The sequence below is a fragment of the Pollachius pollachius genome (assembly GCF_949987615.1).
Source record: "Pollachius pollachius genome assembly, chromosome: 17".
Classification (NCBI taxonomy): Eukaryota; Metazoa; Chordata; class Actinopteri; order Gadiformes; family Gadidae; genus Pollachius; species Pollachius pollachius.
This window is the reverse complement of record NC_136950.1, coordinates 5,970,108-5,997,261: the sequence shown is the minus strand read 5'-3', so window position 1 is coordinate 5,997,261 and position 27,154 is coordinate 5,970,108. Positions and strand designations below refer to the sequence as shown.

The following is a 27,154-nucleotide window of genomic DNA, read 5'->3' as shown; positions in this document are numbered from 1 at the left end:
GCAAGCAGGCGAGAGGTTCACTGACTAGGCTCTCTACCCTCCGAAGCCCGGCAGTGTACAACTCATGTCAGGGAATGATTGCAGATCGTCCTGTTCATTGGCTGCAAGTGCGATCCCCGCTACCGCCCCATCACATGTATTACATGCAGCCTATTGGGGTCCCGAGTGAAGGCGACTAGGGGGGCACTTCTCAACACTACCCACGGAGTGTAGAATAAAACAAGGCTGGACTTACGAGATTTGGTTTGCATGGTTGGTCCACCTCCTGGGCTGTGCCACTGCGCTCCTCCTCATTACATGCATGCAATAATGTGCGTTCATCTTACAGGCTTAAGGTTTACATATATATGTAGTCTTATTTACAAATCAAAAGACAAACTAAATCACAGTAAATGAAAATAAAATAATAATGTACAGTGTATAGTGGATCTTAACAGTGTAATTATCTTCTATTTGACTTGACTTTGTCATTATTTATTCTGTAAACATAGCATTGCTGTTTTGAGGAACATATATGGAATGCTGTTCATTTTGGTAGTTAATAAAAAATGACAAACGCAAAGAGGATCAAGGAAACTATCAAATATGAGCATATTGTTTCAGCTTTTTAATACGACTTGTTTGCATAGTAAACTACTTTCCATTCTACAACAATGCAGCAAATGCTAGGTTGATAAGTATCCAAAATAAAAAAAACAAACATCAAAATGATATCCTGAGTAATGTCAATACAAAAGAACAGAATATACTCCATAGCTCAAAACAGCCATTAATCTATGACGTGTTAATACTGATGAACAATGAAAAAATATCTCTGTGTCAGGTTACTATCACACATCAATTTTCAGTGGAATAAACTGATTTATGAAATCCAAACAATGCGTTCAACAATATAGTTGCTCCGTCCTCAGCAGAAAACCTTTTTTTCTTTCTGTCATTTTTTTAACGGAACATCAATATTTACAGGCTTATCAACAACACAAGACCATATAAAAAAGTTACACAATTCAATCCACAAAGTTCTTCTACAGTTGAATCAGTGAAGCGATGATGTGTCAGAGGAAAGGCGAATAAATGGAATGGCTAACTCGAAACATGTCAGATTGTAATCCAATAATGTCCTCTCAACAGATATGACTTCACTTTATATGTAAATAAAAAGCATTATTGTGAAATGAAAACATTGCCCTCTAGGAAACAACAAGATCATTTTAAGCTTGCTACGTGACAACGGCATTGATTGATTCCTTCAAATCTCGCTTAGATTGCAATTTTAAGGCACAAATGTTTTGTTTTGGTTTTATATATTGAATTGAGATGCTTTTTCGCTGAATAAAAAATGCACACTTATTCGGTACAATAGCAAGAAAAAAATATATAGTATTAATTTGACTATGTACTGCTTTAAAATTATATTTACATATATTCGTCCATGGGTTGAACATTACAAAGGAAAAATCCGGATCTAATGGCAGATCAACAAGAGAGAGTTAGCCTTCAGTCGTGTCATTCCTTCACGGCCAGGCAGAGGACTCTCTGAAGCAGTTTGACCTCCACAGCCATAGGAACCTTTAACAGACGCTTTATAGAGCCCAAGTGCATTATGGGTCGCTGTCCGCGGGTGGAGGCTGGCACAGCTTGTACAATCTAAGGGAGGATGAAAAAGAGAGGTTAATCACTAGGAAGCTCAACACAATGTGGTTCATGGTGCATCCTCAGCCCTTTGCCTGCACCCTGGAATCCCAGGGGTTTATAAAAGGTCAGGTCGGTGCCACTACCTCCTCTTCCAACAAGCCTTTAGCTACATACTACATACATATTACTTGATTTCCTGTATTCTGGTTTCTAGTTTCTGGTTCCTGTGTTCAACATTTATTGGGACAGTAAGGTTTTCTGAAATAAAAAAAAAATCACAAACACACACAAATAAGTTGTCTTTGTCCTGCGTCGTTGCAGAAGAAAAACAAACTGAAATTGTGCACAATCCAGGGTCCACCATCAAGGGCACCGTGTCCTTGGCTTAAGAATAAATGAAGCTTTCCTCGCTGCACTACATCACTTCCTGTCAGCCTGGTTCAACCCCCTGCCCCCACCTCAACCTCAACCCACCCCCTGTGTCCATCAAATATCACGCTTCCAGGAATAACATGTGTTGCTAAGAAAATCTCAGAGGACCATAGAAATAAATCTCCTCAGCTTGCCCAGCGTGAGACTGAGTATGTCTTTTGTCAACAGAGATCACGGCGTAGGTTTTATCTGCCAGTTAACGGCTACAAAGGAACCGTAACACGTGGGCCGTCCACACATCACAGCATGTTTCAGCCTGTGTATGTGTATGTGCTTTCAGGGTTCTCCACAGCAGCATCGATGCAGAGGCTGAATGAGTACGTGTTGCTTTTCAACAACACCGTTTCCCCACTCAAACTGATTTGCATATCAAAGGCATCTTTAGATGCGTCGATGAATCCGTGGTGCTTTCCGTCTACCTGCGTCTGACAACATTCCTCCGAGCCGTACTCTGTGTTCATATGAAGAGCTTGCAAAATCACCCAAAGTCCTGATGTGCATGCCAAACAAAATAAGTTTTCAGTCGTGTTTGTCACTTATATTTCCCAAAATTCTATATGTATATATATCTATACATATTTTATGTTTCTGCAGGCAGTTTTTCTGAAGCTCCGTTTACATAAAAGCGCTGCAACCCTAAACTTATTTAGATGTCTCACATCTGTATGTGAGAATGCAAAGGTACGCATCGGTTGTACCGAACCTTAAACAGATATTTGATGACCTTAATATGTTTCTACCGCAATATATACATAGGTCAAATCACACTTGGCATTATAAACAACCATAGTAGTCTCATTATCCTCGTCTATGATTTATGAAATAACGACACATCAAACATCAAAATGATATCCTGAGTAATGCCAATACAAAATAACAGAATATACAAAAGAACAGTAAACCCCAAACTCCTCGAGTTTGGGGATGAAAACGAGAAGGAGGGCTGGCAGTTCCTGAGAAGCACCGGTAAGCGGTGAGGAGTCCCTCCATACGTTCAGGCGGCGTAAATCACCACGGATACATCTAATGAGAGTGGCCGTGCCCTCCCCAGCTCGGACCGCCGTGTCCCAACACTTATCAAGGCCCCCAAATGAATGTGTTTGTCAATCACGCTAAAAGGTTTGCAGCAGCTGAATGTCATGCAGGAGCCCGCCGGACCGCAGCCGAGGAACCGAGAAGGCGAAACCGTCTTTCTTTAGCTTAGCATAGTGTTGCTTAACATAAGCTTAGCCTGCACAAGCTCTGGGCTTTCCCAAATGCACAAACAATCACAAATTTGCTTTAAAAAAGTCTGAATTTGTGTCAATTTCTTAGCAGCAGTGAAGGCTCCAGTGGGAATCAAACCCAGATCCTTGCCTGTTTGCAGCCATTGCCATGCTACTCCTTAATTAGCTATCGAGACTGACCATATCATCGTAGGTCACAGTTATTGTCAGAATATTTTATAAGGTACTTTAAAGTTAATTACTAGTAGACATATATATATATATATATATAGTACCATACGGTTCAAAACAACCACAAACTCACACAAACACAATGTGTTGACATGAGGACATTCTGGTGTTACCTTGGCACCGTGGATGGGGTCCGGTCTCTCACTCCCAGATTCTTGGCAGAATTCTGAACCCTTGCCCCCTAGAAGAAGAAAAGAAAAGAGGGATGAAAATTGAAGGAATCCTTTGTGAACGCAGAAGGACAAAATTGACATCAACAGAAGCTGCAGATAGCAGCAAAGAAATTGTGTCCATCATTTCAAGAGACGTCCCCACAACGGCCAGGGCCCCCACAAAGCACCTCACTCAGAGTGTCTATTTTATGGACAGTATCGAAAACTGGCATGGAGGATTAGGAGACTTTTAGTTATATCAAACATTTGCAAAAATTTATTCCTACCTGATAATCGCTTTAACGCGATTGATGATATGCTAACATTACCGAGAGGTTGGTGGAGGTTAGGCACTACTTAGCGAGTACTGTTGGAATCAACACCATTGCTTTAAAATAAAATTGTGCACTGTGTGGAATTCAAAACTACGCAATCCACAGATTTTTGAGATCCCCAGGGGGTGGGAGATGAACAGCATTGCAGGTGTAATGGGCTGTCATGTGGTTAAGGTTGAAATCCCACTACCTAAGCTATAACTGCTGCTTACCGTGGTTTCTATTTTAGGTTCTCTTTGTGTGTGTGTGTGTGTGTGTGTGTGTGTGTGTGTGTGTGTGTGTGTGTGTGTGTGTGTGTGTGTGTGTGTGTGTGTGTGTGTGTGTGTGTGTGTGTGTGCGTGCGTGCGTGCGTGCGTGCGTGCGTGCGTGCGTGCGTGCGTGCGTGTGTGTGTGTACTGCCAGATTCATGTCTTTACTTTGACCATGTTCTATATATGCTGGCCGCGCACTAAGCAGGAAGACACACAACTACTGGGCACAATGTGTGTGTCTGTGTGTGTGTGTGTGTGTGTGTGTGTGTGTGTGTGTGTGTGTGTGTGTGTGTGTGTGTTTGAGGTAATATCACAATATCTTATTTGGATTTGAGAGCACCTGCATCTACTGCGTTGCAATGACGTATGCGAAGAACACACATACACACACACACACACACACACACACACACAGCACAAATTAAATCAGGACCCTACGCAGCTTCTGTGTCGGTTCAGTTCCAGAGCCCCACCAGACCAGGGTTGTGTAATCCACCGTGTGAAACCCACTTCTGCAGCCCGCCGCTCTGCTCTGTCTGAAGCTAGCAGGACGGAATGAGCCCTCACCTGAAGCTCATCACGCTCACTCATATCGACAGACACTAAACAGATCGTGGCCCTGCGAGCCCAGTCTTCAAAGGGGTCTTGTGTTCTGACGTAAGGCCAAACCAAACGTGTACAGAATGCCTTTTATGTTCTCCAGCAAGCGTGGCTGAATGTCCCAAAATCCTTGGACTAAGTATAAACCAGGACAGGGTGGTTTGAAAACCATGTTCAATAGTCAAAAGTGTGGGGGTTATAGCTGACAAGATAGTGTACATGAGGAAATACTGTAGATGTGTTTTGCCCAACGGATGGTTTATTCTACATTTGGATTCAATGAGGTTCGGTGTGCATAAGTAGCGCACCAGGAATCTAAAACGGAGCTGAGAGTTAAACACTTCCACCCTGGCTCTCACGGTTAAAAGATCAAGAACAAGATGTGAAGAGATAAAAATATTTTCACCAGTGATTTTCCCAACTTGAAAATCTGCATTATTCCATTTGATCCTGAGTACACCTTCATCGGGTATATTTCCATCCCTTAAAAAAGCAACACACAAATTAGCACTTCAAAAAAAATGACACCATCCAAGGAAAAGCCTGCGGGGGTAATAAATTGAACTGTGTGCCTGGAGTAAGTAAGTGTGTCGTTCACAGTAAATCACACGCCATCCACGAAGGACGTCGGCCCCGGGGATTGGATCGGACGCATTTGAATCCATTTCACAGCAATTCGGGGGAATATGCATAGCGGTCCGATGGGTGTCTGCTCTCTGTGATGAAGGGCTCCTATAGAGAGGACTCTCTGACGCACCGGGTTACCGCCAGTGAGCCGGCGGATGAGACCTCAGCCTGTGTAGGTGACGTGAGGAGTGTTAGGGCCCCGGAGCTATATTTAAATTAACGGGATTCATCAGGCTGACTGAAACGCGAGAGCTCGGACACACCGCTGTAAACACTGAGGCCCGATGAGTGTACGTATGCACGGCCACACGCACACACCCACACACACATGGTGATGTGGTTCATACACAATAGAGACACACTCAAACACACGTCCTCATTCTAGTTGTTTTGGAGAACACCCATAATGCACCTCTCCCATTTTGGAACTCCATTTGGAACTCCAAAAAATCCATTATTTTCCGTTCGATATTATTGTTCCCTGTAAGATACAGACTCACAGGGCGGGGCAGATGCTCAGAGCTCACGGTATAAGACAGGCATAGGGGTAAGGATAGGGGTCTACTGACACCTTTTAAGTCTTCAAAAGTTGGAGTTTGGGCTTCTTTTTCCAAGTTTACTTTGACTGAATTTATAAGCATGAAGTATTTTAGTGTTTGTTACTGTGCTGTTAATAGGGCTGGGCTTTTGTCCAGACCTAGCTGTTATTGAAGTAAAACTTTATGTAACATAATGGACCTAGATGCGTCATTGCTTTTCATTTCCCCTTCATAGCCCATTGCTATGCATTGTATCTCATTATAACAAGAAACGTACAGCTTTCCTGACAATCTACAAATTAACTCACAGCGTTTATGCTAAACCTCCTATCCTTAGTTCATGGACTGCCTTCTTCCCTGTGACTTTCATCTTTATTCATCTTTATGTATGAATATCAAAAACAAACAGAACAAAGAAACATAACAGCAGTTCGTTTTTCTAATCATACCTGCTGTTAGGATACAAGATTACAACACAAAGTCGGCGTCCAACTGTGACCGATCAGTACAAAGGACCCCAGAACCTGTTCAACTGCTGCTCTGCTGCTACGCAGGTGCCCAACCAGTCGGACACATCAATACCTGCAATTAGCTAACAGATTTACAGTTTCCATAAACAGACATAATACAATATAATCATCAGGGTCCGCTTGGGCAAGCCGTGCTCCCCCTGGTGAATACACTATACTATAGTGAATAATACACTATATCATAGTGAATAATACACTATAATATAGTGAATAATACACTATATCATAGTGAATAATACACTATAATATAGTGAATAATACACTATATCATAGTGAATAATACACTATATCATAGTGAATAATACACTATACTATAGTGAATAATACACTATATCATAGTGAATAATACACTATAATATAGTGAATAATGCACTATACTATAGTGAATAATACACTATACTATAGTGAATAATACACTATAATATAGTGAATAATACACTATGTTATAGTGAATACACTATATTATAGTGAATAATACACTATATTCACCAGGGTCCGTAAGGGGAGGTTCTGGTCCCATTTGAGGGCCCTGTCCTGTTAGTCATCTGCATTACCTTGGTCGTGGTCAGGGTCAGTCATTAGGCCGATAGGCTGTGATTGGTTGTACTTTGTCTCTACCTCCTAAAACACCCAAGGTCAAACCCTGCACAGTGTAAGAGAGGCCATTCTGGCATGAAGCCAGCTCCTCTATAGGAGCCCAATCGAACGGCCTAAGCCAAGGTAACGAGCACACAACTACACACAGGCAGGCAATATATACACACACACACACACACACACACACACACACACACACACTCGTGAGTACTTCAACACTTATACACACTCTCACTCACACACTCTCTTCCACACACACACACACACACCACACACTCTGTTCGACAGGTACGCATACACGCTCCAACACACACACGCACACACAAACACACACATGCACACACACAAACAAACACACACATCCACACTACCCCCCCCCCCCCCCCCCCACACACACACACACACAAACACACACACACACTTTCAAACTTAACTTTCTCTCTATCTAATGCTGCTTTCGTTGTCTGGCAGCCTTACAATCAAAGGAGAAACTGAGCTGAGCTGAGTTGAGCTCTACTGCCTCGAAGCTAGTAATGACTAATGAGTATCCACTGCTTATGGAAGGAAGAAACACTAATTCACTTCCCACCATAAACATTAAAAAATCCTTTCTCACGCGTCTCTCTGGTAAAGCCACCTAGATTACCCTAATCTAGGTAAAGCCACCTAATGTGTGTGTCACCATTACACGTTAACATCTGTCCATCTGCGCCGCTCTGCATGGAATAATACAAATAAAACAACAGACATCAGCCAAATACAAAGCGATTCAATACATCTGTGTGTGTGTGTTTGCTGAAAATGTACACGTGCATTGGTGTTCATGTTTATGTGAATGTACCCACCACCATCTGTCTCCACACCTGCATGTGTCTGTGTGTCCATGTGTCTGTTCATGAATGGCCGTGTATATGCTTGTGTATGTGTCTGTCTGTTCATGTTCACGTTTCTGTACACACACACACACACACACACACACACACACACACGTCCAATGTGTATTCACGTATACGTGTAGGTGGCGTGTCTTCGACAAACCCGTTTACCTGTTTCCTCATGACGTCGGTGGCCTGCATGATGCAGCGTGGCGGTAACCCGTGGTTACGGGCCAGGAGGATGGCTTGTTCGAGAGTCACACTCAGCGTACACCTGTTGGTCACACACACAAGGACAACTGGGTCAGGGGCCCGCTCACAAAGGGCCCCGGGTACACAGCTCCACAAACAATGGGGCTCACATTCTATTGGTGGAAACCTGCCGGTTCCGCCCGGCAACGGCTGCTTATTCTAACACGTTTTTTGTCTGGCCTGATGGTTAGAATTTGTTTTTGTGTGACGTCTCTTTGTGGGGTACATAAAAAATGAGCTGCTTTACCCTGAGAGCGTGTGTGAGGCTGTGTTTGTGTGTGAGGCTGTGTTGTGTGAGGCTGTCTGTGTGTGAGGCTGTGTTTGTGTGTGAGGCTGTTTGTGTGTGAGGCTGTGTTGTGTGAGGCTGTGTCTGTGTGTGAGGCTGTGTTTGTGTGTGTGTCTGTGTGTGAGGCTGTGTTTGTGTGTGTGTGTGTCTGTGTGTGAGGCTGTGTTTGTGTGTGAGGCTGTCTGTTTGTGAGGCTGTCTGTGTGTGAGGCCATGTTGTGTGAGGCTGTGTCTGTGTGTGAGGCGGTGTTTGTGTGTGTGAGGCTGTGTTTGTGTGTGTGTCTGTGTGTGAGGCTGTGTGTGTGAGGCTGTGTCTGTGTGTGTGTCTGTGTGTGAGGCTGTGTCTGTGTGTGAGGCTGTCTTTGTGTGTGAGGCTGTGTCTGTGTGTGAGGCTGTGTCTGTGTGTGAGGCTGTCTTTGTGTGTGTGTCTGTGTGTGTGAGGCTGTCTTTGTGTGAGGCTGTGTGTGTGAGGCTGTCTTTGTGTGTGTGTCTGGTTCGTTCTCCCATCTGCACATTCATAGCTATGGGTGAGTAGATGATTATTTATTGTACTTTAAAATATTCCTGTTAACAAACAACTACCCCCCCCCCCCCCCCCCCCGATGATCTGGTTGAAAAAAGAAGAAAGCAGTACATTTAGAAACGGTAAAAAAGGTATTAACTTTTTCGTTCCATGAATACTGAACAGAGGAAGAATATCATCTGCATACATTTTCTGTGCAGCAGACGCTCTACTTTGTGACATCGAGCTCTCCCGAGGTACACTTGAGTCACAGAGTCAATGTCACTGAGCCAGATGTCATCAGCTGGACAGATCTGTGATGATCTGTTGAGATGTCAATGGAGTGACACACTAACACGCAGGAAATAGTTTGAAAGCAGAACTTCCCCACTTGCAGGCACGACCCTTCTGCTCTGCCTCTCCATCTCCTCATTATGAAGTCAGCGGTTTGGTTTATTTTACTGCAGGGCTTGTACATTGGGAGCATAGCAGCATTGGAAGGCTCCTTCTTATTTTGCTATGTTTTTCGGTCGTTGGTAGCAATGAATCATGAAAAATTCGGTCATGTTGGGACAAGTTTGTTTTGTTTCAAAAAGCTACATTGCTTCTCATGTGAGACGTGGCGGAACAAAGTTTTCTTGAGCCGAGGTGATGGTATATTTATGTTGATTTAGGGTTCTACCGTACTACGGCTCTCATGAGTCCTCTCAATATATGATGCATACTGATGTACGAGCCCTATCGCGGTCGGTGGGGAACGAGGTGCCAAGGACGAGTCAGCCCCATTTTCTGTGGAAACATCTAGATATTATCCCTTTAGTTTGGGGTGTCATGAATGGAAAATTGCTGTTGACATGAGTCTGGGATTCATTCGTTACGGTATCGTTAAGAGACACACACACGAGCAAATGCGCTCTCTCTCTCTCTCTCTCTCTAGACCTATCAACAGGTGCAAGGGAAGCGGTAACACGCAACACGAGCAATATCAATCCAAGATCCCGCCACGGAAAATTGAAATGTCTTCCCAAACCGCCACATCGTGCTCCATAACGGATTGCTGCTCCAGGGCCTCTCAAACATCCAAAGGCTTTCCATAATGTTGTTATGTCTTTTTTATCTATCCAATGCTCCTCACATTTCTGCTCCAGCTGACGGAAAATAAGCGAACAGAGGTCCGATAAGGGACGCGCAGGCTGACAGACGCCATCATTTATAATCTGTCCACTCCACGATTGAACATCCCCCCCGTTGGACAGGATTCACTGAGTCAGCCACCGCAGCATGGAGACGCCGGGGTATATCAAGGAGAGCCAGAGAGAGAGAGGCTTTCAGCAAGGCACTGGAGCAGCAAGAACTCAATGAAACCTCTCCTTATCGTCTCCTACCTGTGAGACCCCCTCTTCTTATTTAACCACCAAGCATTTTTGTAAAGGCTGCAGTCAACCAACACCCGTTGGTATAAAATGCTTTCCGGAATCGTATGCCATTCAGATACTGAAGAGTGTTTAGCGTGAGAAACAAAACGGAAACAATGGAGTGGGAAGTCTGTGATCAAAGTGATCATGAACTTTACTAAGTCACTTTGAAAGCTGTTATCGGTAACGCGTGTTTTAGTGAAGCAAGGAGAGACTGTTTTGATGCTTTGATCGCCCGGACCGCCTGGTCCTTTAAATATCTCTTTATCCGGGGGGAAAACACAACACAGCCCCTTGAATCTGAAACCCGTCCCTGTGTCCCATCCCTCATTTGTGCTGGTGTCATACGATGGGGGTGATTTATCCCCTTCCCTCTGATGTAGCTCCGGCCCGCTGAACACTTACAACCCAGCGCCCGGGCCCATAACCATAAATGAAAATAACAAGCAGAAAAAAAGAAGGAAAAACGTAAGAGAAAAAAGGGAAAGAAATGAGTCTGTATTGCATGAAAAACGAAATGAGAAAAATCTGAAAAGCGAGGTAAAGAGAAATCTGTTAAACCGGAGAAGAGTGGAGAGAGAGGAGTACGTCTGATACTGTATCCTCTTAAACATGCGTCGAATACCCTCCCTGTGAGCCACAAACTCAACACAGGTTGAAAGTCAGCTCACTAAGGAGAAAAACCCACCCAGAGTTCCTGGCCCCAGAAAGGGACTGCAACACATCTGCGTTAAGAGTGAGCTCACGGTGGATGGATGCTCAGATACCCGATAGTGAGTCATTTCCTCAAGTACCTTGGAAAGTTTACAGCAATGCATAGGCACCTGACGTAATTAATGAGTTTCACTCTCACGCTTGCTCTTGCTGATAACGAGGCCTCCTATGGTGTCGAACAGTGTTTAATTTGAGTAATAAGCCACATCTCAGAGAATAGACAACACACACACAAACACACACACACACACACTCAAACTCACACACACAAACATAAGGACACTCTCACATTATTAAAAATCATCCATCAGGCCTGCTGATCAAATCAAGAGCGTGCTAGAAGGCCGACTTGCTGCTGACGCAATTTCCACGTCGCTAATCGACTGGCTCGGCTTGTTTTTAATTAATCTCCATGAAATATATATGTATTTTTGCACACAAACACAAGTCCATGTGCATTGTGTGAAATCATTATCCTATGTTCATTCTTTCTGTTGTGGACGTGTCACTCAACAAATCAAAGTTCTATTGGTTACAAATGTTTTCCGTTTATGACCTGCCCTGAGGCACACAATAGGCCATGGTAAGAGCCCCAGTGGGGCAATCAATGAAGGAGTTTGTTTGTTGAAAGCCTATGATTTATGATTGATTATTCATGATCTATGATTTATTTCAGGGTGGTTGCTCAGCTGCAGTCGAGAAGTATAGTAAAATGTGGATTCACCTTAACCTGCCCCTTAAACAAGCTAACCAGGCATCTGGTAGAACCTGGTTTTACCAGATACCTTGTTACCTTATTGATAATATCATAGCCATTACAAAGCTTTTTCAACTTAGCTTTAGAACGGGTATGATATTATCACTTACCTGGTTTAAATCAGTGGTTCAGCTAATGCGTCACGTGTGTGTAATTATTCACAGGCAGCTCAAACTAATAGGTGGGCTCTTTGTAAAGTAGTGTGCATGTTAGCTGATAAATGGAAAAGCATGAAACATTTTGTCCAGGGCATAAGATTTAGATGTCAGGCCTGGGATTAAACTCATCTGAACCATTACACACACGCAGAAACATGCGTTAGCACACACACACACACCAAGGTGTGTGTGTGTGTGTGTGTGTGTGTGTGTGTGTGTGTTTGGGTGCGTGTGTGCGTGCGTGCGTGCGTGCGTGTCTTATACAGACCGGGAAAAAAGAACAGAAGAAGAGAAGGAGGGAGGGTGAGCTTGAGTAAGGAGTGAGTGAGGGAAATTAATGGAAAAGAGAGCAAGCAATGGTAAGAGGGAGAGAGAGAGAGAGAGAAAGAGGGAGAGAGGCGAGCTGGGGGAAGAGATAGTGAGAGGGAAATGGACTGAGACGGAGTGGGAGAGGTGAGAGACGAAAGATGGCAGTAGGAGGCGGGATCAGGGGTAACAAACTGTCAGGATATTTAATTCCTTATCTATTGATACATGTTCTCCCGTGCAGTCGCAGGTGAAATGAGGTGCCACGGACAGAACAGGACCCCTGGTGTAGCGATCAAGTCAAGCCTAAGCTGTCCTTGTCCGGCCTGTTATTAAAAACCACACGCCAGCAGTCGTATGCAGCGGGCGATTCACACACCAAGAGAGCACAGCTTACAGAAAATGACCGTTCATCCATGTATTCATGCTCGATTTTAGTCTGGTAGGTTGGCGCTCGGAAGAGGGACAGACAGAAAGGCAGAAAGAAAGAAAGAAGAGAAAAAAGTTCAAAGTAAAAAAACCGGCAATGCACATAAACCTACTCACCCACACCCACATCAACTCACGCACAAACACACATACCCAACCACACACCCACACACCCACCCACTCCCAAACACACACACACACACACACACACACACACAACCAAACAACCACCCCCCCCCCCCCCACCCCCATACCCAGACTGACCGGTGGACGCCGCTGTTGCACATGACGATGTGCGTGGCGCCGAGGCGGGAGCAGAGCTCCGACGCCACGCTGAGCAGGCCCACGCCCGAGGCACCGCACGCCGTGCTCTGGCAGGCCGCCGTGCGCCGGCAGCTGGTGAAGCTCTGGATGAGGCGGTAGAGCTCGTCCAGCGCGTTCAGGGGCCGCATCAGCTGGGGCGGGGGGGATTTTATATTTGATTGTTATTATTGAAGCTTTATTGATTCAGGGAAAGGCCATTGAGACCAGACTCTCTTTTTCAGCGACGCCCTGATTACACCATATTAAAAAAAATAACTGAAATCCAAATGCACAACAGATATGAACGGTCAAACAACTATTGCCACACTGCAATACATACGAGTAAATGAATAAATAATACAATACACGTTAAAAACACGTGCGATCCTCATCCAACGCGATTTCAATCGGCCCTTCTGAACTTCTCAGTTGAGACCAATCTCAAGAGGAGGAGAGGGTTCAGAGAGCAGCCCTGGTACGACGGTAGTCTAGCGGTCCCCGGTCTACTTCAAGGGGTCCTTTAGTGAGCTGCTTGACTCCTATGTTCTCCTTAATGACACCTTTTCTCAAAGAAAGTCGAAATGACGAAATAATCGATTTAAAGCAGTGGACATTCTTTTAATTTCATCATTTAGCGGACCCTTTATCCAAAATAACGCTGTATGAGAAATGTGTTGCTAGGAGCCAACACAGGTAGGGTTGCCAGCTCAAAGGGGACTATTTCCATTCAACTTCTATTAAGTCATCTAGCCAAGTTATTTAGCTCTAGTGGAGTCAGACCCCGAAGGAGGGGGGGGGGGGGGGCCTGCCTACCTGACTGACTCTGCAGATGATAAACTGACACAAATGGTTATTCAAAATGGCTCCTGTGTTTAGTAGTAGTATCAGAGGACCACAGTCACTCACCTTGTCTATGAGAGCAGCCTTAGGTGCAGAGCTGGGTGGCATGTTGGACTGGTCCAAGTAGAAGGCCCTGAGGGGGGGACAACAACACACCAACACAGAAAAATTACTAATGGAATAACATTGATATGCTAGTAAGTAGACGTTAATAGTGTGGGTATACATTCAGGGGCTCTATTGATATAGCTTCGCCGCGGCGCTGTCCTCTACGCTCCACTGGCTTTTCGGGACCAAGGTGGTTGTGTTTCCGGGAAAAAAGTAGGCCACCCGCTTATTATGGAGCCCACCATCCCTCCATCAATCATAAAGCTAAGCCGGGCCCCCCGGTTCAGGAGAATCACAGACTAAGCATTTCTTATCCCGGGCAGCTCTCCAAATGCCATTGGCTCATTCATTCATGAAGTCGTGTGTGTGTGTGTGTGTGTGTGTTTGTGTCCTTGTGTGTCCGTGTGTGTGTGTGTGTGTGTGTGTGTGTGTGTGTGTGTGTGTGTGTGTGTGTGTGTGTGTGTGTGTGTGTGTGTGTGTGTGTGTGTGTGTGTGTGTGTGTGTGTGTGTCGGATGGGTGTAATTTAGGCATCCTGCCATCGGAGGCGCTGTCACGCTGGTATCTTTATGGAGATGGATGGCTGTATATGCGGCAACGGGCCCAGATCAGGTTGAATGTTATAAGTGCAAGCTCAGCAGACTATGACTCAATCAAATCTCTGTATGGCGGCACTGGGGCTAAAAATAGCGGCGCATCCACTACATTAAACTGCCATGCAATAAAACCCACACAATCAATGGATCGCATACTAGAGGATGGAATCATTCGGTCTTCCACACTAAAGTGGCTCTCTGAAATGGTACGTGTCACGGCTTCAGCAGGATTTACTTATTGAGGAGAAGTGAGGAGGGAAACGGTGGAGAAGACGAGAGAATCGTTCCTCCAACCGTTTCCTGAGTGGGAGTCGTTCATCTGCATTTAGGTATGCTGCGAGTGATTAGAAACCCGGTCGTCATGACGGATATACGAACCGGTATTACGGCATGATTTTAAAAACGAGGATTAATCCAAAGCGACACTGAACCTGATTCATGACACCGGAGTTCATAGCCGCGCAAAATAAATCAGCCCATCAGGGCAGGGGGGGATGCTGAGTGCGTGTGAGACATCAAGGACGGGGCCTGAACGCTGCCTGCAACGTGCTGCCGCCTCACCAGACGGATCACATCCACGGGGGGCACCCATGTGCATTCACACCCTACCACCGCTTGACACCATGCCATACATTACACCGGGTCCTTCATTGACATTAATGGCTCCTGGTGGATCAGGACAGATGAGCGCCGAGCCAAACAGCTAACCGCCGAGGGTACATCATATTCAACGGAGACAAATTAAAAGTAATCGACACCCGACGACGACGCACCTCGGAGCGGCCGACACCGAGCGGCAAACAGCTGGGCCGCCGTGGAGTCATCGCTTCTGGCGTCTCGTCGAGTGTCTCCCAATCTGCGGTTGGGTGCCCTCACGGTGGATTGCCCTCTCACCTTATGCCGCACACCATCGGGTGATGGAGCGGAGTTGACTAGGGGTTCAGGGAACGCTAACGGCCCGTGTAATTGGTTCAAGATGGCCTTATCGCTCACGAGATGCTCTGGGATAGGAAGGGGAAAATTGCGCAGTGCCTCAGCGGGAACCATGCTAACCACTTGAATTCACTCTATAAACGTCTGGCAAGCCCCTCCGACTGTGCTTGAGGTCCATTTTACAGTTTGTTGAATAATACATACAAGTACCGAACAGACGGGTCGGGGGGGGAGGGGGAAGGGGTGGGAGTTCTTGGCATTGTCACTAAATGTTTGATTTCCTCATTAAGTTTTGAACGGTTAACACATGCCATTGTTATGGCATAACACTCGACAGTGTTTTGTTGAAGACCAAAACGCTGTCAAGTTTGTCCATGAGGCCCATTATTGCTAATGTCTCAACGGGCTTCAGAGACCTAGATTCAAATTGGTTGACACAGCCCATTGTGAACCCGCCTCCTGCATCCTACGCCCATAAACAGATACAGGAAAAGCTGCCAATCAGGGAAGAGGAAATCTTAGGGGGGTATGAGGAATTCCCCTTTTCAAATGGATATTAAACAAAAACTTGTAGGCTATAAAACTCGAATCACCCATGGTGATTAAAAAACCTTTCACAATAGGAATTTGTTCATGTCATGAAAACATTTCTTCATTTCGGGGCGGTACAAAAAGAAACACAACTATGATATCTCGAAAGCTTGTCTGGAATAAGATTGCAGATTGATCTCAGCCACCGACATGCTATCTGTCATCTGGGCCCGGGCAGATGCTGTTTATCTGTCATCTAGCCGGCTCTCTGTACTGCGCCCAGAGCCAACCTTGACCGCGCTCCCCTTATCTGGTGTGTCTGAAAGGTTGGCGCAAGACTGTCTGAGAGAGGGAGTCACCTTCAGCAGCAATGGCCGGATAACGACTAGTGCCACACTGGGCTTTTTTTTTTCTGTACTTATATTTGAAAATCAGTAAACAAACAAATATAATGCATTCAATTGAAAGAAGTGAATAATTAACATCACTCTCCCGACGGCCTTGACGAGAACTTAAAGACCCCTGGAGGTCCAGAGCCATAAAAGAATGAGTCTGATTTCACCTCATGGACCGTTTAGGTAAGGCCTCCATTATGTATTCTGGCCGTGTTATGTTTTGTCAAATGTTTGGGAACTCAAGAAAAAAATATTGAAAATAAATGATGGCTGAAGAATAGCAAGCTAAGCCTACACACTATGCAGATGCATGTCTTGCTGTGGTTTTACAGAAACCTATCTTGCTGTGGTTTTACATGTTGGACATCGCTCATAGGAGCGAGTATGTTAGTGCTATCCAATGCAGTCCTCATGAAATAACGTCATATTCCCCCACACTAATTACCCGTGTCATTTGGAAAGGCGATACCCACTCGAATGCGGGTTCACATCATCGTTAAGCTTCAGGGGTCCCATCTGAGCGAGGTTCGAGAGAAGCTTAAGATAGCATAGTGTTAGCCTAGTAAGTTCCCATGACACAGCCTGCTCGCTCGTAAACGACCACTCTCCCAACCCGCAGGCAACTATTTAAGAACCAGAGTTGTCATAAAGCCACAGCCTCGGTACTCCTGTTAAAATCAGCCGGACCTTAGTGAAGTCCCAACCCGCCATCTTGTGAAACTAAATCAACGAATCACAATAAAACGCCAGCAGCCACCACCGAGACAGGTATGTGGATTTCCACATATCCAGAGACATTTCAATGACCATGTGGTGCTGGAAAAACGGCAGAAAGAGCTACTGGTACTGCAATCATGTTCTCAGATCTCTGTCCTGTAATAATGAATAGGGGGTCTCTCCCTCCCATGACCTCTAGCCCATCAATTCTTACCCAGGGCGCTAATGGAGGAGTTGGCCGGGGGCCAGGGAGTGCCTGCTCAGCTTCAGCCGGCTTGCTTTTATTGAGCCTGCTAGGTTACTCAATACGCCTTGTCTCTTCCTTCTTAACAATAGGACGCTGCCCCCCCCCCCCATACCCCCCAGCACAGCTGCATTAGACATAGCTTGAGTGTGGGTGGATTTAAATAAAAAAAGGGAAATAAAAAGCAGATGTTTTCATGGGAACAGGAATTCATACCCTGACGTTGACAGTTGGATCACTAACACGTGCGGAGGGAAAGCGGCGTTACAGCCGTGTGTCGTCAGCTTTAGAAAAACCATTGGAATGAAGTTCATTATTAAACACCCAATTACAATGACTGTTCCGACGCATTCAAACTTTATCGTGGGTGAACCGCCTGTATTGGGGTAGGACAGGCCAGGAAAAGGGTTTGGGCATGACCTATGACACCCCAATTTCCCACAATGCCCCAAGTCGGATGTAGACAGTAGAGCGACATGCCTCCACGACCAGCGCGGTGGACGACGATGGTGTGACTTCAGCTCGACACCAAAGAAGAAGAGCCCAACGCTCCACCTCTCAACACCATGCGGACTGAAGGTCAACGGTACAAGGTGTAAAAACGCATAATTGCACTCAGCGCTGTCTCAACAGCAGGGAGGACTTCAGCACTTCAAAAGCTTCAGACGTTGGAGTAAGAATGGCACAGGGTCACTTTGTCACCACTGCTCCACTCCAGGGGATGCTAACGTCTATAATTGCATGACGATGAAAATAGCCGTCGTATCCATCTGGGGGAAATGGCAGTGGGGGAAGTCTTGTGTCTTTCACGAAAGAAATTAAAACTTAAGCGAAGGTATCTATTCATCCATCCTAGAGATCTAACTTTGAAAAGACTTGCTATATTTTGGCTCGACTTTTGATCCACAGCTGACAGATACTCCAAAGCAGCCACAGAGTTTAAAACAAGACGTACCTGGTAAAACGAAAGAATGAAAGGGGTACTGATGACATAAATTGTACACATAAATGGAAAACCATGACTGTATACATTATACGGGTCGTGTTTGGAGTTCAATACAGCGTGATGGTAGTGTTTGTGGTGGTGGTAAATTATGACCGATGTGGTTTCACCAACCTCTCTCTCTCTCTCTCTCTCTCTCATGAGAAATCAACAGCATATGTAGCTATGAATATATTAGCAGGCCCTTCAGGTCTGTATTTAAATGTGTGTGTTTGTGTGTGTGTGTGTGCATGCGTGTCTACGTGATTGCACGTTTGTAGTTTTGTTGTGCACCTGTGGGGCTGCGTCTGTGCATAAGTAAGCATGTGCCCGACACGTGCTTCAATAAGCTGCGGCCTCAGTGTGAGCTGTGGTCCTTCCAGCTCGCTCATTGGACATTAATCACGCCACAGATAAAGGCCTCAACAGAAATTAAAACACAGAGATTGCCGGGTCAGGTCGGAGGGGGGGCTACAGATCAATGTCTACGTCAGCCAGGCGAGAGCGGAATGGAAGATGTGGAGGAGGTAACTCCTTGCATTGATAAGACAGCCTTCCTGAGCCCGCGGTAAAACACAAGCGCATGGTGAAAGCAATGCCGATTTCACAGTGCACGCCGTCCAGAATAAATTACCAGGGCGAGCACGGTTTCTTACCGCAATTTCCGAGAGAGTGTGAAAGTGAAGCAGAATCAATTTGAATAGAAGAGGAGTCTATTATGAGGGGGCAGTGTTATTTCTGTTGATGCATCAATGCGATGTGAGTACAGCCAAATAGCTTTTTCCGTTTCAAAGAAAATGCTGAATTGTGTACAATGAATCGGGTGGACCCAATTCTGCGTTTCCTTTTGAAAGACATTTTCACTTCATCCCTCATTAGAGGATATACAATGACTCCACCATTTCATATTTTGTCCCTGATGCTTTCATTAAACATCATGTCAGTAAGGAGCAGGTAGAGGTGTTAGGCGTGGGGATCAAACCCAGAACCCTTGGGCATGGGAGTCGAACTCCATGACCCCACACGATACCGTTCTACTACAATGTAGAGGTAGGGAGTTTGGCCCCGACGTCAAACAATTTCCACACTACATCCTTCTATAATGCACAACACAACCGCGGGGCAGAGCAAACACACACACACACACACACACACACACAAACACACACCCCTCAACTTTTCTTTTTTCTTCTCTTTTTGCCCATGTCACCTTCACTCTTTCTTCACGTTGATTGCTCTTGCCAGCCTCAAAGGGAGAGCGCCCAGCTGTGCCCGGACCTCGCGGGCCGAATTTCAATGCAGTCCGCCTGAAAATGCTATTTACAACAAACAAACACACCGCTGCTCAGTGGCATTGCACCGCCTTCTCTAGGAGCCTAATCATGCTGCATGCGTGTGTACAAAATAATTCATGACACGAGAGTCAAATGAAAAAGCCCTCAATGTATATTTTTTACGTATCTATATGTATGTATTTATTTGTTTCACGAAGGCATTCTATATCCGTTTTAGTTTTTCGCAGTAAACGTCAGTCTTGGCCTCGGCTGGGAAACGATTGATTTTGGCAGCCTTGCGTTGAACACAAAACTCCAGCCAATCAGAGTAGTAAAGCACACATGTTCTTATCCGAGAAAGGCCCTCTTGTGCAGATTTCCCTTCATTATTTAACATTGTATTAGTCAATTTCTGAAAATAACACTTCTGGTTGCTCCATATGTTGCTATTCCTTCGTACTCTTATGCTCCATATTGCCCCTGGTTCCTCGTGAACCAAACTACCTTTCCCGAGTGCTGATTGGTCCCCTAGCATCTTTACATTTCTTCAAAAGGCTTTCATTGGGATGAAGGCCAGAAAAGAGAGCAGGCAGAAACAGAATGTGAACCGGTCACACAGGGCAGATTTAAAACTGCCTTGTCAGGTGGATTTGAGTGTCCTGCGGGAGGCGTCACCAAATAAACTGTACTGTTATTATTAGTATTATATTATTTATTAAGGCTACTACTGATCTGTTTATTGGAACGCTTCCATGGCTCAGGACCAACTTCTGATCATTTTAAATGTTGCTGACCCACTGAGAAGAGGGAAGTGCTGTACTCCTGCCATCAGCCCTCTGATTAATGAGGAATGTCTTTACTCTACTTTCCATAATGCAAACGTCAACTGCTCTCACACTCTATATACAACAGATAATAATAAGGGGTAATAATAAATAATTTAAGATAATAAAAAACAGACACATTTAAAGACTTTTTTACCTTTCTGCCTTTAGCGTTGGAATAGAAATTAGTACATTTTAAAGAGCACAGCATCCAAGAAAGCATTTAAAAAAGTAATGGAACGAATGGCATCTCATTAACACTATAGAACACAATTATACGACAAAACACCGAACCCTGTGAAACCGACTCCATAAAAACAGATTAAATCATGCGAGATTCCAATCAGGCGGAACACAAAACAGAAGACTATCTCCTATAGCGTTGTACCACTCTCCCTCTCTCTCTGCACCTCTCCCAGTCCCAATCCACAACCTTCATTGTATGCTTCTTCACTAATCGCTTCCGTACATAACTCCCTTGATATTTGTTTCAACACTGATGCTACCCCTCCCCCCCACTGTCTGACACTTTCCCCACCTTTTCCCCACTATTACCTTCACCTCGGTAATCACGGCAGAAAAAGTGTCTGCTCACAACTGGGAAAAAAAACAATCCCTCCCACGTTGGTTCAAAATACTACAGCTGTTGTGAGCTTGTTGGCTAATGCCTGCAGTCGCCGTGTAGTAGCACCTACCCTAGCACTCTAGCAAGTGGAAGGCGTACATACAGTACTATCGCAAGTCACGTTGCCACAAAACATGCCACAAAATAACAGTAGTACTAAACAACAGACAATAAGCAAAAACCAAAGGTTAACGAAACGGACCAGGAAAAAACGTACAAATCCTGATGCAATGTTGGCAGAAAATGGAGGGCAAGTTTTTAACACTGTTTTTAACTAACACTGCGATGACTACGATGACTATAATTTCTTAATATACCCGAAGAAGAGGGATACGAACACATTTAATGATTTCTTCCTAGCATTGTGGCATGTCCCGGTAGCTCTGTGATGGACACATTAGGGGCAATTACTCACTACCTCCGAACCAAAATAGCTCCATGAACAGAGGAATGCCTGGTTGTAAAATCACATGTAAGCCATCAACACGCCCTCCTACAATCACACACACACACACACACACACACACACACACACACACACACACGTCAACTGGGAACCAGGAACAGGTGTGCCCTAACTGCACACGTTCCCAAGTCTTTTGGGAAAAAGAGTCAAAAAGAAAAAGGACTAAGCCATTAAAAAGAGAGGCTGTCTGTTACGAGTGTTAACACTCACCGCTCCCTCTCTGCCGTCCCGACCATGTTTCCACGTCTATTGGGTTCACCAAACGAGGCTCACATGTTTCTGCCTATCGTCGTAGAAACACTTATAGTGCCCAGCATTTAATTGTGAGGCGTTCACCCACGCACACACACAAGCACACACACACACACACGTTGACACATGCGCGGTATTGAGTGCGCTGATGCTGTTTTGCTGGCAGCCCGTTGGCTTCAGTCCATGACGTGGTTTAGACCGAGCGCTGCCAGGGCCTGGCATTGGCCCCGCTCTGGCCCTTCTCTGGCCCCACTCTGGTCCCGCTCTGGCCCCGCTCTGGCCCCACTCTGGTCCCGCTCTGGCCCCACTCTGGCCCCACTCTGGCCCCGCTCTGGCCCCGCTCTGGCCCCGCTCTGGCCCCACTCTGGCCCCACTCTGGCCCCACTCTGGCCCCTCTCTGGCCCCACTCTGGCCCCACTCTGGTCCCGCTCTGGCCCTGCTCTGGCCCCACTCTGGCCCTTTTCTGGCCCCACTCTGGTCCCGCTCTGGCCCCGCTCTGGCCCCGCTCTGGCCCCGCTCTGGCCCCACTCTGGCCCTTCTCTGGCCCCACTCTGGTCCCGCTCTGGCCCTGCTCTGGCCCCACTCTGGCCCTTCTCTGGCCCCACTCTGGTCCCGCTCTGGCCCCGCTCTGGCCCCACTCTGGCCCTTCTCAGGCCCCACTCTGGCCCCGCTCTGGCCCCGCTCTGGCCCCACTCTGGCCCCGCTCCAAGGGTAACGAGGTGCAGAGGTTGGCTGGGCTTCGTCGTGGGCGCCCGAGGGGGGTTGTGGGCAGCGAAACCGTGGTTCCGCTCTGCAGTCGAGGCAGAGAGAAACACGCCTGGCACTCGGCCCGAGGATTGCGCTGGTGGTAATCCGGCAAACGCCCTCCCCTGCTGAACGACCAGCTGTGAGTATCCACATCGCTCTGGTGTAGGAACGTCTTCGTGGAGCAACAGGTTTACCGATGCTTTATGTTGCAGTATTTTACAATGCAAAGGTGGCTCACACTGCTGGTGGACCTGAGTTTTGCGTTAGGATATTATGTGGGGTGCCTTGCCTATCATCTGCCTCGTAGAAACTGATATCAATGAGAAGTTCTGTCGCTATGGAGTTACGAGGATCAGCATGTCAACTGCATTGATCTTTCTGATTTATTATGATCACCACAGGGTTGGTCCCCCTGCCTGTGTATTAAATAAAACATTGTGCCTTATTATTAGATAAGTCAGTGTCGCCGGTAAATCGATTCCATAAACCTGCTGTGGACAATAACAAAGAGCGGAAATATCAAGGAGACAAAGCAAATGTGATGTGTTATCAAATCACTAAAAAAACATGTTTTTGTGACACTTTCTGTGTCCATTGGCGTCCTTGGCCCTTGGCAAAATTCTGCTTTCGTTTTATTATCATCATCGCTAATGTGTTTTTATAGTACTTAAATGAGCCTTGTTTATGTACAGAATGACCATGTCACGGAGCACCTTTCATAATGATACTGATTTGAGTTTAAAGAGACAGGACAAGGCCACAGAGCCACTCCGTAGCTGCAGTGTGCTCACCTGAATCCACACACAGACGCCCTCTGCAGCACGGCTCTCCAGCCCTCCCTACCACCTCCTCCACCCAGCAAACCTCCACCCCCAACCACAACCACCTCCGCCCGCCGCCCCTACACCCCACCCCCAAACCAGCGCCGCTACACCACCACCACCACCTCACACACCCCCAACACCACCAACCCCACCTCCTCCACCACCACCAGCACCACCACCTCACACACCCTCAACACCACCACCCCCTCCCCAACCACCTCCGCCCAGCTCCCCTTCCCCCGACCACCACCACCACCACCACCTCCTCCACCCAACAGCCAACCACCAACCCACCACCACCACCAGCACCTCGTCCTCCACCCAGAGCCCCTACACCCCAGTCCCAGTGCAGCGGTCCTGGGCTGTCAGAGCACATCTGCTCCCTGTTACCTCCGGGGCCTCGGACGTCAGTTCAATTAGGCCCCTCACCTCACAGCCCTACTGAAGACAGGAAGAGAGAAGATAAACGTTTTTGTTCTCCGCTCGCGTGCCACCACGTCACTGTGTTTTTCTTTCTTGTTAAATAAATCAAAGAGTGGGGGTTATTGTCCCAGACAAGGCGAAGTGTGTTGAGATTGATGTTTTAACGTTTGTGTAGGGTGTGTGCCTTTTTTCACCCCGGGTGAGGTAAGGCCCACCGGACGCATGACATCCGAACACACACACACAGTCGCACACACACACATGCACGCATACACTGGTCTGCTGTGTCTGTGCGTGTGTGTATGTATGTCCCGGCAGGGGACGGATACACTTTAATTAGACGGGTGACATTTCTCCCACTGAACACAGACCCCCCTGTTCCCAGCGGAGAACGCAGAGCAACCAGTCAATACAATAAGAAGACAAGAGAAACGCCAATATTCCTATTCTTTATTAAATGGCTCCAGCCTCCCAGGAGACGTGGCCAATTGATCGCATCGCCGAGATAAGGATGGGCCGCTGTTATAAAAGCCCTGACCTACACACAACCACAGCAACACACACACACAAAAAAACAACCACAGGCACACACACACACACACACACCGGTCCAAATGACTCAGCATTTATTCTGTAAACGCACAGAAAGCCCGCAATAATGGGCTTTTGAATAATACACATAAAATGACAACACAATGCGGTAACTGTCGCCACTTTAGCATCCTGCTCTCTGCCACCAGGCTTCCGACCCAATTAAAACTGATCCACAGGATAAGCCATTGCTGTTATCTGGAAGTCATGTCGCAGGATATCTACCTGAAGAGGCAGATGGCTGCCATCATTCTAAATCATGTCTCCCCCCCCTCTCCCCACCATGCCCCCTAAGGCAGACTTCCCCTAAATAACCTGATGAGGTTTGGCTGTGGGCTGTGTTCTGTGTCTAATTATCTCTACAATCAACGGCAGATGTTGGGCCCCCCGTATGCGTGTGTGCGTCAGGACGGGCCCCTCCCAGGTACCCAGGGAAGGATCATCGTCTGGCAGGGCCTCACACACGCAGCTCGTGCGGATACCTGGGCCACTCGCTCTGCTGACTTCCCAAAGTTTCAGAGCTTGTCCTCTGAAAACCTTCCATCAATAGTATCGGTTACGCCAGCCGGAAGGGAGACACCTAGCCCAATATGCTACCGGCAACTAAACGGAGCTGAGGTGTCCCGTATGTGGACACTGGACACCGAGAAGACGGAGGGAGAGCAGATTGGGATGCGGTCGCATGGCAGGAAAAGTCAGGGCATGGCCTCTGGGTTAACCTGTGTGCTGCTGATGATGATGATGATGATGATGATGTGGGTTTGTGTGTGTGTGTGTGTGTGTGTGGTTGAACTAGTTGGATTCACTCCCTCAACCGACCGTAACCTCATTCATTGCACTCTACTTGTAATGCTAGATGATATTTCACTTGGTTCTGTACCTTCTTTTAGGCCTTTGTTATTTTCCCTATGTTTCATTTTTAAGCTGCTTTGGCAATGTTTATTTTCCAAGCCAATAAAACTCTTGTGAATTGAGAGATAGAGTGAGAGGGAGTAGGGAGAGAGAGAGAAAAAAATAAGATAGGGAGAAAAAATTAAGAGAGAGAGAGAGAGAGAGAGAGAGAGAGAGAGAGAGAGAGAGAGAGAGAGAGAGAGAGAGAGAGAGAGAGAGAGAGAGAGAGAGAGAGAGAGAGAGAGAGACCACATTTGGCTTTCATGGTAGCTTTGTTACCATGAAGCAGTAACTTTGCAGATCGGAGGGTAATTGCCAAACAATATTTCCGAATTACAGATCTAGCTAGCATCGATTTTATTTTCTTTATCTGATAAGCAGTCTGCCTCACCGGACAACCCGTCTGCCCCATCTTATCCAAGTCTGCATCTTACCACGAACATCATTTATCTTCCAAGCGTGAAGATCAGCGTGCTAAATGGCACAGCTATGACACCCACACTCCATCACCACAAGGACTGCAGAAGATTGCGTTACAACTTTCGCTTTGTTTGTTTTCTGTACCAGAAGTATTACAAAGGTTTTCCATTATGCGGGTTCCACATCTCCATTGTATTAAGTCATCCTCGCCTTGACCAATCACGGAGAGTCTCCTGTGCATTGAAGGAGCCAATGGGAGCTGTGAGGTAATTGAGAACAACCGCTCTACAGAAGGACTTAATCAAGCCGGGCGACAACCGCTCACACACACACACACGCACACACAATGTGTGCTCTTATCCAACACACTCACCCCCCCCCCCCCCGCAGTTTACACACAGCCAATCATCAAATATTCCTGCAGTGTCTTTCTCAGCCAATCAACCTTCAGGAAACTGCTGGGCTGTCCCGTTGTTCCAAGACAGCAAACGTGCTATCTAAATGTATCGCAGGATTCCTTTCTCCAGTGCCGTTGGCTACATGAAGCCAGATAAGAAACAGGTGGAGGTCTGTATATATATGTTTGTGTGTGTCTCAGTGCTGTTTGTGTGTGTGTGTGTGTGTGTGTGTGTGTGTGTGTGTTTAATGAGTTGTGTCTGAATGTGTGACTTTGGTGAGCGGTGAGTACAGGTTTTTGTGTTTGTGTGTGCGTGCGTGTGTGAGTGTGCATGCATCTGACTTTGGTGAGTGGCGAGTGAATGTGTGCGAGTGTATGTGTGGGTGAGTGTACCTGTGCGTGCATGCGGGCGGGCGTGCGTGTTTCGTACCTCAGCCTCTTGTAGTACTGCTTGACTTTGTCCAGTGAGGCAGCGTTGATCTGGGCCTGGTATTCCTCCACGGACACGTTGTCCCGGTAGTAGTACCCTTCCATACTCTCCAGGGCTGGGGGAGGACAGAGAGAAAGGTGTTACCGCCCGTGCATGGTTTAATACAGCCATTCGACATGATGTATAGCACAATGTCGTATATGCTCATTGATTTTTATATTTATTGTTGTTGTTTACGTTGTGTTTTTTGGTGTGATCATTCAATTGCTGTGGAACTTGAGGAAGAATGAAGAAAATGTGTGAGAGAGAGAGACAGAGAGAGAACGAGAGAGAGAGAGAGAGAGAGAGCGAGAGCGAGAGTGAGAGCAAGCAAGAGAGAGAGAGTGAGAGAGAGAGAAAGAGCGAGCGAGAGAGAGACAGCGAGAGAGAGAGAGAGAGAGAGAGAGAGAGAGAGTCGGATAGGGAAAGAGAGAAAATAAGTAAGAAAGAACAAAA

General features: G+C 46.4%; 1 protein-coding gene across 1 annotated transcript in view; it reads right to left on the bottom strand.

Moving 5' to 3' along the window:
• Positions 1-634: 634 nt before the first annotated feature.
• Positions 635-27,154, bottom strand: part of prex2 (phosphatidylinositol-3,4,5-trisphosphate-dependent Rac exchange factor 2) — a 101,666-nt gene continuing 75,146 nt past the window's right edge. The window contains exons 28-33 of the mRNA XM_079754595.1: positions 26,660-26,774; positions 14,058-14,124; positions 13,113-13,303; positions 8,202-8,304; positions 3,638-3,705; positions 635-1,647 (exon numbers count right to left, since the gene is read on the bottom strand). Coding sequence (XP_079610721.1) covers positions 1,602-1,647; positions 3,638-3,705; positions 8,202-8,304; positions 13,113-13,303; positions 14,058-14,124; positions 26,660-26,774 — 590 coding nt within the window. The 3' untranslated portion in view covers positions 635-1,601. The remainder of the gene's footprint in view (positions 1,648-3,637; positions 3,706-8,201; positions 8,305-13,112; positions 13,304-14,057; positions 14,125-26,659; positions 26,775-27,154) is intronic.